The sequence below is a fragment of the Helicoverpa armigera genome, chromosome 28 (genome assembly GCF_030705265.1).
Source record: "Helicoverpa armigera isolate CAAS_96S chromosome 28, ASM3070526v1, whole genome shotgun sequence".
In the NCBI taxonomy this organism is placed as follows: domain Eukaryota; kingdom Metazoa; phylum Arthropoda; class Insecta; order Lepidoptera; family Noctuidae; genus Helicoverpa; species Helicoverpa armigera.
In genome coordinates this window covers 2,512,228-2,525,854 of record NC_087147.1, presented here as the reverse complement: position 1 = coordinate 2,525,854, position 13,627 = coordinate 2,512,228, and the positions used below count along the sequence as shown (strand labels likewise).

General features: G+C 34.5%; 1 protein-coding gene across 1 annotated transcript in view; it reads right to left on the bottom strand.

Moving 5' to 3' along the window:
• Positions 1–13,627, bottom strand: part of LOC110381191 (uncharacterized protein) — a 107,520-nt gene that overhangs the window by 41,441 nt on the left and 52,452 nt on the right. The window contains exons 3-4 of the mRNA XM_064042481.1: positions 733–815; positions 194–367 (exon numbers count right to left, since the gene is read on the bottom strand). Of these exons, the coding sequence (XP_063898551.1) occupies positions 194–367; positions 733–815 (257 nt within the window). The remainder of the gene's footprint in view (positions 1–193; positions 368–732; positions 816–13,627) is intronic.

Below are 13,627 nucleotides of genomic sequence, written 5' to 3'. Positions count from 1 at the left end.
TTCAGTAGATTTGGATTAATGGCGTTACAGACAGGGTCACTTTCGCATCTACTTAGGCTATCCTTACTATAGCCATCTGACTTCGGACGTTATTTCAAAAGGTTACGGAGTACGGTTACAAGGCACGGTCTAATTGAGTAGCCTCGGCAAAAACCTTCATATTTTTGTGGATCCTGGTGTCTGCACTACACACCTTGCGACAGTCTGGTGGGCTTGTCCACAGGCAGTCCGTCGAGCAAAGTGCTGCCGCTCAGCGGGTACAGCGTGACGACGCCGTGCGAGTTCTCCACGCGACAGTGCACGCTGGCGACGCCGGTGCCCACCACGTAGATGTCGCATGTTGGGTCCGAGCCTATGGTCACGCGACCTGGAATTGAGAAAATAGGAGTTAAGTAAGATGTACGTTAGACGAGGTCTTTACTATAGCAATGAAAGATGATGAAGTTGCAATTAGAAATAAAGATACTTATATAAAAACAAATGTAAGACATTTGGGATAAGTTATTGACGATGACGATACTAGTTGTACCTATCTGCTTTGAAGACAAGAAGCTTAGCAGGTAAGAGTCAGTGCTGGTATGAAACATGATGAAACATGGTATTGAACTTTAGTCCAGTTAATATTGAAAAGTCTGAAAGTCTGAGTAGAACTCAACTACATCTAACTCTACTTAAATTCATTACTCCGATTCTCCACAATGTACAATCCAAAATAAAGCAAAACCTACATACCTTGCTTGATAGGATGCAAGGTGACGGCGGTGCTTAGACGACCGGTTCCCAAGCTCACCAAATGCGGAGTATTCGTCGCCACCCTGGAAATGCAAATACGAAGAATTATAACCACGAACTTTCATACTGATCTTAATGCTATGCCAAGTGGATTTTGGCAGATAGAGTAATGACGATATTTGTGACAATGCAACTGGATTTTTGTTATGTGGGAATGTTGGCACATAAATAATAGTTGTAGTTATTTCGTCAGGCACAAAACTTCGGAGTATCGCGGTCCAAATTGAACTAGGCAAGGTACAGGAATTCAAAATATGACGGTCCTACCTTAAGAATGTCGTGTATATACCCAAACATCAGACATTGGAACAGTGATAATGTAAATGTACACATAAACAAAAGCTTCTTAGCTTGATAAATAATAAAAGACTGAACTGAATATACAAATAGATAACAATCAACAGACTCTCAAAATGGAATCTGGATAACCTTGTCGTTATTAACTTTAAAACTATACATCATTCACAAGACGAAAATATCAATGAATTCTCGATGAGGAAAACAGCCAATTACGTGCGAATAAATCAACTTTTTTTTATGGCGAGCAAAGACCAGCGAGGTCCTACGTTGTCTTGAATATTTCCTTATGTCTTCAATTATATTGTCATATTAATTGTGATTAAGACAGGTATTTCGAACTTTTGGTTTGATGAGTTTTTGTTGAAGATAACAGCTTTAATAAAAAATACTACATCACCAACGATAGTAATTACAACATAATCCATCAGATAATATTTCGATTGAGGTGGTTTGCTTTCCGTTAAATGGAGATAAGGAAATCATCACCAAACTAAATATGGTACAGACTATAGATAAAGGAACATTTATTTTGACAGCTACAGACCGATTTGATTGCATCGAAGTTCAAACTGATTTTAACTTGTATAAATAAAATAAAATAAAAATAGCCTTTATTTACTTACTACATTACATTACAACTTTTTTACGTTTACCAAAAAAAAAACTTAGATAAATAAATAAATATTGTTGATAATATTTTCACTCTGTACTGGTAGTAGTCGCCTCTGCGGCGTAGGCCTCTCCTAAACCTTTCCAGATGTTTCTCTCTTAACTTGTATACGTACAACAAAATACAGAATGATGACAAAGAGAAATTACTAGACACCGCCTTAACACCACATTTTAGGGAAGCAACTTTCAGTAGCATCAAATACTAAAGTACCAGATCAAACAAACAAACAAACAAACGCAAAATAAACCAATCCTTCACCAAAAAAAACTCGATATCCATTCACAAAACGACTTCACCGATAGTAAACACCGAACCGATATAAAAACTAATTACAGATATAACGCAGTTATTCTCGAAGCGGCTTTTATTGCGAAGTTACGAGTAATACATTAAACAGTGTTTATTGCTTCAACATCTGGCTAGTTCAAGGAGTTTCTGACTGACCGTTGACCGGTAATCCCGACGGATGTTTCAACTATTACATCATCCATGTATACGGGTACCTATTGGTATTTGACGATAGTTTTGTGGGAGATCTGTTGGATTCATTTTTCGATTTCAAATCAGTTCATGTTGGTAATACTATAATAATCATCATATAATAATCATCTGACTAGCCTTTTCCCCGGTTGGTTTTACCACCATCAGTCTATAAATGATTGAATCTTGCAGGCTGCAATATTATTCGAAATAGTTACTAGGGCTCTGGAACACAAATGGCTCCAGAAGGAACATGGATAGGTTTAAGTCAAATAATTTATTTATCTGTGCTTGGTTGGTTACTGTCGTCAGGTCATGAATGAATTCTTGAGTCATCATAACGCAACGCCAAAAAAAGGCAAGGCAATAAAATTGTTAAGCACGTATTGTTGAACGCTTATGCAACAATCATTATCGAGTGAACTTGGCGAGAATTATGCCAATGACTTAGTTAAGATACCGTGCTAAATATGTACATGAGCAAAAAGCCTTAATGAGAGTAAATATTTAGGTCTGATGCCTTATTTGTTTATTTTTTCCATCTTATTATGATGCTGGTCTATTTAGTTCTTATACCCCTATTTAGGAGTTCTTTACGCAGACAAAAAATCTACAGCACTCAGATCATTATCGTTAGATTGGTCATGCAATGTCTTGTTCTTGTATAACTTAGATATCCATTTACACTTGTTGGCAATGTCTACATAATGTGGTCTATACGTAGAAATGAAAGTTTGACCAAAAATATCGAGTCTTAGAGTTGTATTTCCAAAAATATCTGAAAATAAGGATCCTCATTTACAAGAATAAGACTATTCTGGATAGACAAACCAGTATCTACTTAATCAGCCAATAACAATCTGCAGTCTTATCGACCATACATAAATCATGAGATATTCTTTAATCAGGAGAGATCTCTGAATAAATATTCATAACTCATCATTATAGGAAGAAAGACGGGCGACGGTCTATTTTTAGCTGATCCCGATGCACGCGGTCGTCGGTCCACGCGTGAACTTTTCTTTGGTTCGTTTTGCGGCCAATACTTGCAGTGTAGACTTAATTAGAGACATGCGTTGTTCGGGTCATGAACGGTATATTTTAATTGGTTATTGAGAATTAGCTTAGTGTACTGGAACTTTGAGAGCGTGAAATTAGGATTTGCCGCGTTCCCTTAAATAGGGATCACTTCCAATAAATCGAAAGTAAGATATCGTATCTTATATTTTTCTTCAAGGTTTAATACACCTCTATATTATTCTTAGTCATAATTGGTCCTTCTAAAACAGAGCGAAACTTAACCCAGGAAGTAATTAAAAAACTATGGAGTTTCCTCTTATTCTACATAAAGCAAAATATAATTAGTACATACAGAGGTATAAGACCTTAAAGCAACACCCGAAAAGGTTATCAAATATGACCTGTTACACCTTAACAAGCAAATAAAGATGTTATTAGTCATGAGAAGAAAGTGCCACCACCATTTATTGCAAAAGATGCATAGATAAGTACAAAATAATGCTCTACAGTAGAACTGTAAGGAAGTAAAGCACATAACATGGAGGGGTCATGGGAAGGAAGCGACAATCTATTTCGAGTGGCGCCTGCGTCGTGAGAGCTTTTTACTTCTTGTTGTGACTGCGAGCTAAGACAGGTTCCAGTGTTAATAGCTGAGAAGTGTTGAGGGTTTAGATGTTCAGCACGTTGTTTGGTGTTTAAGATAGTTTAGTCTGTACTGTATTTTTATAAATTGCTTTGTTGTTATACTCTACAGAATATAAAAAAAATGGGAATGATTACAACTCGACGGTTGTGCTAATTGATTTCCTACCAAAATCAAGTGCAGAAGGATTAAATGTAGGTAGACCTTAGAAATCAATTTTGTGAATCTGAGTTCTTTTAACGAAAATTGCATTGAATAACTTTGGTTCCTCTCAATTTATTCTCATAGCTGCATATGGTGCTAATAACAAATGATGGTTTATCCTTAGAAGAATCTGTTAAATTGTTGACTTTCCCACGGAGGACGGAAAGATGACTATTGCAAACGGGATACATGTTAAAGATCCACAATCATTCACGATCTTAGCATTTCAGAATATAATATACTAGTCATTAACACTTCAGAACATCGGTGGCGCCTATTTATTGTTTTATTGCACCTGAGCCAAGAATACTGTCATTCGCATTGTGACCTGCAATTCCAGTTGAGGAGTTGGCAGTCTTCGCATACAACCATGGCGCCAGACCATAAATATCTGGAGTATAGACAATATACCAGAATCAGAATCCGAGTACATATTTACTTGTGAAACATTACATAAGGATCTTATCAAGTTATTAGCATTGGTTAAGTGCGATCCAATATGAATATAGTCCAAGTTCGCTAAATGATACATTTTGCAAAGCATTGTCACTAATAATTTATCTTCCGTGCTATTTTAGGTGTAGGAACAAATCTATGTATGACAAAGTCCAGTTCTCTATCTTATAAATGACTGTAATTTTTTTGTGTTTTGTATTGTATACCTAGCGATTTTCTGGGATCGTGATACTAGCGTAGTATCATTCTACGCAGAGCTTCTTTATTCATACCGACAATAGTTCATGTTATTGATAGACTATATTAATACGTTTTCATGTCGACAAGCTGCACTGTATCCTTAAGAACAAGTCTACCTTCGTTATTAAATATGGTAAGAAGGAAACGACGATCTATTTCGAGTGGCGCTCGCGCATCGTGTGCGCGAATGTTGTTTTGTCCATTTGGCATATTTGTTATTCTGTTTACTTCAATAAGTTTTAAGAGCACAATATTATTTATTTATTGATAATTTAAGTTCATATTCATCTGTGTAGAGCCGAAGACACAAAACTGAAACCGTTATTAAAATATCAAGTCGTTCTATGCAATATATTCTATACGTTTTCTATGCGTATTCCATGTTGATGGCATGGCATTAGGTGAGTATGGGCACTTCCCCCAGTTTGAAGGAATTCTTTGTCTAGCAATGGACGGTTTAGGCTTTGACGACGACGACAGCTAACCGCTAGGGGATCATCCGGATGATACAGGTTTCTATAAATGAAATAGTTTCAAGTTCTTAACTTCATGAACATAAATTAAATCTAAATAAAGCTGCCCACAAAGGACCTGCCACTATAATGACGAATCCCAGATCTACCCATTTCTGCTCCCCATCAATCACTAAATTAAATCTAATGTGATCCATCTGTCGTTTTCACGGGTCTCTGGTGTTAAAAACTACGTTCAAACAAAGACTTAACACCTTGACTTAAAGTTCAATATCGCTTAACAAAATTTTCTCTACACAAACTTTTAGATGACTAAGTTAAAAGTTTGTCAAGTGAATTTGAGTCGTATTTAGATGGTTTTAAAGTAGGTTTTTGGTTGTATATGTTTGTTTGGTCGTTGTTGACAGGAATAGATGCAGACAAACGCACGTGTCGTTTTGTAAATATAGTATTTTTTGTTGTTTTTATTTTTTTAGTTCGTAGAAGGTGTCTTTTAGATTTTGAAATGTATACCGGACATTTATTTATCTGAGGGCACGGCAGTGCCCCAGCCAAGACTCGAGCAAAACGGGCACGGCCGTACCATCTTTTCTCGAAGCGTTTCGCGGTTATTTCAGCCCCCTGTATCTTCCATGTGAACAAAGCTAGGAGTTTAGGTTTTCGATGACCAAGAGTAAGTATTAGAACAAGCTCAGTCTCAAAATTACAAGACATTTGAATAAATAGTTTACGAGTTATGAGCCATCAAAGTTACACAATTTTGTCACTGACTCACTCACTGACCGATCATCAAAAGTCTAAGGTACTTCTAGCAAATTTAGAACCTTCAAATTTGGCACCAAGATAGGTTATTAGCTACGTATAAAGGGAAAATTATAAAAACCTTAAAACTTAATAAAAAAATAGGAAACAAATTTATATTTGCGGTTTTTCAAGAACATTGTGTATGAATTTTGACTGCATTGATAACTTTGTTATTTATTTCTGTACAAAATATTACTATTTGTTTTCTTGTTACGTAGTACAATATACCACTATTGTTATTATGTATTAAATATACATACATATGAATAAAAAAGCTAGGTTAAAATGAAATGAATAATGATAAAATCTTTCATATTATTGCAGTGCGATAAATAGTGCATGCTCGCTCGATAGATGGCGTTGTCCAGGTCTAAATCGCGCTATGGTTTCGTTACATAGCTATGTATAAGTAGTACTTAAAAAAAATCAAATAATTTCATGTGATAGTGCCATCTACCTCTGAAATAAATCTCTTTTATTCTAAAAGATATTCGATTCAAAAATTCGTCAATTTCGTTAGATTATTTAAAAAAATGTTGTTTACGTGCTACTTTAGGTGTACATATTTAGTTTGTTATATATTTAGAGAAGAAAGAGACCTACAAAAAATAAATGAGATCCCACCAAAAACATTAAATGTAAAAAAAAGCCAATCCTCTACGCAATTCCTCCACCGTAAAAAGTTTTGAGATCGCATAGAAGCCAAGTCCTGTTCAATTTTATTTGTAATAATAAATAAATATTTTGTGACTATATCAATAGTTTTTTTCACATTACAATAATATTGTCTTGGCCATGAGCACAAGTTAAAAGTCGCTCCTTGAAATAATGTGTAACTACCATTGAATTCATAAATTCTATATGAACATGATTTTACGATTGGACTGATTATGGACTGATTGGAATTTGAGATCACCATGGACTAAACATGCGCCATAGTACAAGTGCAGTTCATTGATGTTGGATGATACTGACTGTCGGTCATTTAATAACAATTGAATAAACTAAAAGTAAATAATTCTGTGATATTAAACTTCATGTTTGACTTTCACCTCTCCAAGATATGCTGTATTATATTTGTAGTTTATTGTGCTCATGGCCAAGTCAATATTATTGTAATGTGAAAAAAACTATTGATATAGTCACAAAATATTTATTTATTATTACAAATAAAATTGAACAGGACTTGGCTTCTATGCGATCTCAAAACTTTTTACGGTGGAGGAATTGCGTAGAGGATTGGCTTTTTTTTACATTTAATGTTTTTGGTGGGATTTTGGTTTACACGGTCGCAGCCGATTATAAATAGTGAACAATTACATGCTTAATAGATAACTGAAAAGTTATGTTATATTTTAATGCTGAAAAGTTTTGTTTTCTTGCTTGTACGCGCTTATATCAGAAAACACTGGTCAGACTTGAAAATTCTGAAAAAATAAATACTGTCCACAAGTAAGAAATCAGAAAAACTTGTGTCGCTTTGTTCGAGAACCGCTTCTACTATTATCTGAATAACAGTACAAAAAGTGCTAATTAGCTGTAATTAGCGCCAAGGTGTGAAGTGTATGACAAATTACATGACAGTTTTCGTCTTCCCCATTTGTTCACGGCCGAGACAATTCAATGAATACGGCAGATTTAACAAAAAATATCATTTGATTTGCTTACTAGAAATAGGAATTCGAAACTTTGCTTGTACGGGGGTAATATTCAATAACCTATTTATCTACGAGTTGATTTGTTTATCTACCACCAGTAAAATTAAATTGCGAGTTCTAAAAATTGTACAAGACCAAACCAAGGTACTTAATATGTTCAGCGGGGCCCAGCAGGGCCAAGGCCTGCCGGGGCTGCGGGTTTTTCGAAAGAGATACCGCGGCCCTGGTACATAAAAGGCCTATGACGGAACACGACGGTTTTTAGTCCGCAAGAGTCTGACACTCCCTCTCCGCTGCTAACCCACAGCGGACGGGGTCATTTGATGATTTTTGACGTCGTTAAAAAAAAGGTACTTAATATGATTTTTTTCCTTAAAGAAAAGCCTTCAAACAAATCACAGCTTATAATGGTTCTGTCATTACATTGATTACTTTCTAGCTTCATAAAAAACCCGTACATTACTTCTTTATAGTCCGCATCAATGAAGTTTTATTCAGCTATCAATTGGCTATATTATTTCTGGTTAGAACCAGTACTTTGTGGGGTTTCTGTTAGATGCAGTTTGAAAGGAGCACTTGTTGAATAAATCTGTGTTGATACCCTTGGCTTCTTTATGAAGGTGATGGTCTATTATTTAGGAAAAGTCAGAATATCATGTAAAGAAAAGGATATCTCTAATTCTACATAATTATTTTAACATATACCTATGTATAGATATTAGGTACTGGTGTGTTGCACCATTTAACTATCACTCACGATTAGTTGTCATTCTCAGTTATCATATAGACGATTTGACAATTTATGATGACCAATGGGCGTCAAGTATACGACTGGTCGTGGTTTGTATGTCGTTGTTTGTTTGGCTAAGCTTTCCATGTATCAAAGCCCGAAGGCGAATGGTGAATAGTGTGAATGCGTACACTAGACTGTATACAATTCTGGAACATAAGATACTTGACTTGAATGTATTATATCATACATACAGCTCTATCTCAAGTATTTGCGTCAGACTACTTGCTCCTCATATCACTCATCAGTGGCAGAATCTTTCACAGCAACATCTACAAAATTTACCATAAAGAAGAATAGAATAAAATCGTAAATCTTAAGAAACATAAAGCACACATTCTACCCTAACCCTACACCAATACTAATAACGCAACTACATACCTCCCGGCTCAAATATCATAAGGTGCTGTAACCCAACCCTACATCGTCTCAGTGTCACATTACAATATCAGATGACATCGTAATGTAATGAGGTTTTGTCGTTTAAGCTTCAGTGGTTGCGGTAAGGGTTGACTGGTTAGGTAGCTGGTTTGTTATGTAAACGGGGATTAGTGAATGTGATTTATGGTGAAATAAATGAAGGGTAAAGATGTAGCAGATATGGTGTAAGGACTTTTCTAGGTAAGTCTTGGTCCGACTGTAGGATTGTTAGAAAGAGTTACAGCGGCTCTGGTACTTAAAGGGCTCCAGAAAAAGAGAGGTGGATATTAGTCAATAAAAATAGCAACACACTGCCCAAACCGAATCTAAATAAAATGAATACCTGACGCTAAAAAATCCTTGCGACAGGCCAGAATTAACAAATCTGAGTCTCCCATTCGCTGTACCCACGGCTGGATGATCATCTGACGAGTTCCCACTTCAAAAAAAAGTTTTGGTCCTTGAGAGGTTATATTCGTGACAACAGCGAGCTGGGATGGGATGAGAATGGACTGCTGAAGATCTATCTAGCTCAGTGGAATAGGCCACAAGCCATCTACTAGGAAACAAACATGAGCTAATAAAGAAAATTAAAACGTGGTAATTCGTTTTAATACTAAAATGGCGAATAATATAAAAGACGTATAAGTAACTATAAACCTCGTATTTACACCACCGTTATAAAGCAATTATTCTTCCCTTCATCATAAAATAGTAATAATGTTCAAATATGACTTAAAGATAATAGTTGGCTATCATATAAACTTGATAGTGACGAGTCGTAAAATACCGCAACTAGGTATCAAACGCTGAAGTCATAACTATTATAATGTTGAATTCGAAGAAAACCGTTTTCTATTATCTGCTAAAAACAAGGACAATTTTATAGTTCTTGTTAATCTATAGATTAATCAAGGCCAAATCTTTATTTATAGTCTTTATAGAGAAACATAGATTTAGAAGAAAGGCTAGAGAAGAAAAAAATAACTGTCAACTATTTATTTTCCTGATAGTTTGTGTTTAGGTTAAAGTAAAGAATGATCATTCTATCTACCTATAAAATTCTTTTAGAAAAAACAAAGAAATAATTTTTCATTTTTATTAATTTTAATATTAAAACAATAATATAGAAAAACAATGCTTAAATGCTATGAAAGAATCCTCTTGTTCTTTAGTTATTCGGTTTACACGAACCCATAGAAAATAATGGAATTTTCTCTATTCTATGTCCAAAGACCACTCCGGGATTTCTACACAAATAAACAAAAATCAAGTTTAAGAAAGTCTCCCTTGAACATAGTTGAAATAGTTCTAAGTGCATATTTAACTTACTATTGGTTTGCATTTAAATTAAACTATGCTCAATTCTATCACAATCTATCTAAATTCTTTTAGAAAAAAAAAAAACAACAAGAAAATATTAATAATTGTTATAGAAAAACAATGCTTAAATGCTACGAATGAATGTCATTCTTCATTTGGCAAACACACATCCTTGAAAAAAAATTGTGGAATTCTCTCTATTGTCACAAAGACCACTCCGGGATTTATACGAACACAAACAAAAAACTACTGGTTCGAGAAAGTCTATTTTGAACATAGTTGGAATAGTTCAACATACATCTTAATCAGATAAGATGCATATTTGACTATTGCGTCATCTCTAACTAGAACAGTGTATGCGGGTTAATAGTGGAGTTAACTGAATTATTTTATGTTAAGGTCATGTTGGTTATGTGGGCATGCTCAATGACAGTTTTCTAGCTAGTGTTGCACAATACTTGGTTATCGTCCTACGATAGTAGGTTGGGTGGAAAGAATACCTTATTGAATTCACATACTCCAAGATGAATGGCAGAGTCCTGTTTCCTAAGAAGAAACTACATATTCGTTTTGTTTATTGCTTTTGGTTTTTAGAGTTTTCTTTCTATGAGGCTTGTGCCATACAACTTCAGGCCGTAATTTCTTGTTCATAAAACGGGCTAGAACAAGTCTAATAAAAAAGCGTTTGGATAACTGAATTTTAACTATCCACGGAGTCGCTCTCGTCTACACTACACTAAATACATTGAACAGATAAGATTAGATTTATTGTTAAATATTTTTTTTTGCAATCAGTTCCATAATTTCTGATGTGATTTGGTTATCCTGTACATATACTTCAATACGAAAAATTATTTTCCTTAAAACTGTGCCACATTGAGATTCAATACATCACATTACACTGATAACAAGATTTATATGTACCTACACTGGCCCGAACAAATTGATCAAGCAAATACACTAATTACAAACAATTTACAATATTGGTATACCAACATTATGTAAAACTTAATTATTAATAAACCCAAATATTCAGTGATACGCGAACTCTTCGGATTTATTATTTATTGGAGAGATAAATTAATCTGGGCTAATGGGGTGCGTTATCGTGCAATGCACTGTAATCGGTGTATGCGATTTTGTGTATTGATCTCACTTGTAAAAATGTGGTTTTATGATATCACTTTTCTGTTGAGTGATGACCGTTGATACCAGATTCGATGTTTTTATGGATTTATTTTATAGACATAGAAAAAATTGACTTACATCATCAATCTAGAAGTCAGTGTATTGAGCTGTTCCGATAATTTTCCCAATGGCAATGAAAAATTAAGAGTAGATTAAGGTTTTAAGCGCTGGGAGAGACGGCGCTGCCCTGCACGTTCAAAAAACTCTGTTATGTATACCACAATAATCTCAGAAACGACTGGCCCAGGTTTTAAAAAATAATTTAATTGCTAGACAAAACATTTATTGAGGAAAGCTATAGTACCTTTACTTTTTGTACGGAATTATTTCGTCTTCTTCTTGGCGAGTCGATGGCAATCAGACTTATAAGTTTAGTAGTTTAGTGGCCCAGTATTTTGCCACGCAATGGAATTGCTAAGTCGTTCCAATGCTAAATTGTTTTTTACACGGTATAAGCGCCATAAACAATACAGAACACCATACTAAAATTATTCAAATAAGCACAATTAGCATAGTCCCACTTTAAGATCATGACCTAGTCTGTTTTTGTCATACGTAGGTATCCTATTGTTTATTCTACTGTTATCTTCTGAGTCATGAGATAAAACACTGGTAAGGGAAAATGGACTTTATTTGTAGGTGATACGGTGGATAATGAAGCGTTTCTGATATTTTGAATTCGGGTGAGTGATCGCATATTGAATACAGTGATAGATTTTGTGGTATTTTTTTTATATATCTGAAATAAGTATGGAGTGACGTTAAAATAAGTCAATAATTGCATAGAATCTGTTAACAGGTACATTTCTAAAATACATCATATTTTATCTCAGCAAAAGACTTTAATTTAACCGCACAGTCGATTTTGATGAAACTTTTTTTTAAAACTATCGCTTACGCTACACGCTTAGAACTAAAGCAACCGCATCTAAATCGTTTGATCCGCATAAGATATAAAGTACCAAAACAGACAGATTGTCAAACACAGCGGTGACTCTTGTTTTGTGTCGGGGGCTAAAAATAGCTTCTATAATCTCTACCATTTAATATTCATACAAAATAATTATTAAAAGTTACTACAGTAATATAAACATTGTTTACATTCCCCCAGTTTGCAATGTTTTACCTTGAAAGTGTTACAAAGACAGACAAGCTGACTTTCGTATTTTACAATCAGAAAAGATTATTATTATCTTAGAGATGAAATTTGATAACTTTATCTAACAGTGTTAAAAGACAATCGGTTTAGAATTTTCGAAAGTACGAATATATTATTATTTCAAATATTGATTGTATTGTGAAATCTTTGTGATTCATATGTTCATTTATACATATAGATAGAATGTATTTATATTTCGGTTAAAAAGGCTTTGAATTATAACATTGTGTAGGTGTTACACTTCTTAGAAGGATAACCTCGATTATTAAAGGTATTGAAATTTGTTTTCTTTAGTTATTTTACCTACCGATTTCATTTAAAAAAAGAGTCATAAATATTTAGAAAGCTTTGTTAGATATTTTGGTGACGTTAGATTGTCACGTTCTTGTTAAATAAGCAAAATCTTAGTTCGCAAATAATATTATATTTCAGCTTTGATCTTCTCTTCTAAAGTTGGCTTACAAACGGTATTTTTATTTATTGAAATCATATCCCAATAAAACTTTATCTAAATAACTGTAACTAACCAAATAAAGAATTAGTAAATTATCTATTCAAACATACAGAATACTCTTAAATACACAAAGAAACATGTAAAGGTACCTAAACCCCAAAAAAAAACATGATAATTTTCAAATTGAATCTGAGGGCACGGCAGTGCCCCAGCCAAGACTCGAGCAAAGCGGGCACGGCCGTACCATCTTTTCTCGAAGCGTTTCGCGGCTATTTCAGCCCCCTGTAACTTCCATGTGAACAAAGCTATGAGTTTAGGTTTTCGATGACCAAGAGTAAGTATTAGAACAAGCTCAGTCTCAAAATTACAAGACATTTGAATAAATAGTTTACGAGTTATGAGCGATCAAAGTTACACCATTTTGTCACTGACTCACTCACTGACCGATCATCAAAAGTCTAAGGTACTTCTAGCAAACTTAGAACCTTCAAATTTGGCACCAAGATAGGTTACTAGCTACATATACAGGGAAAATTATAAAAACCTTAAA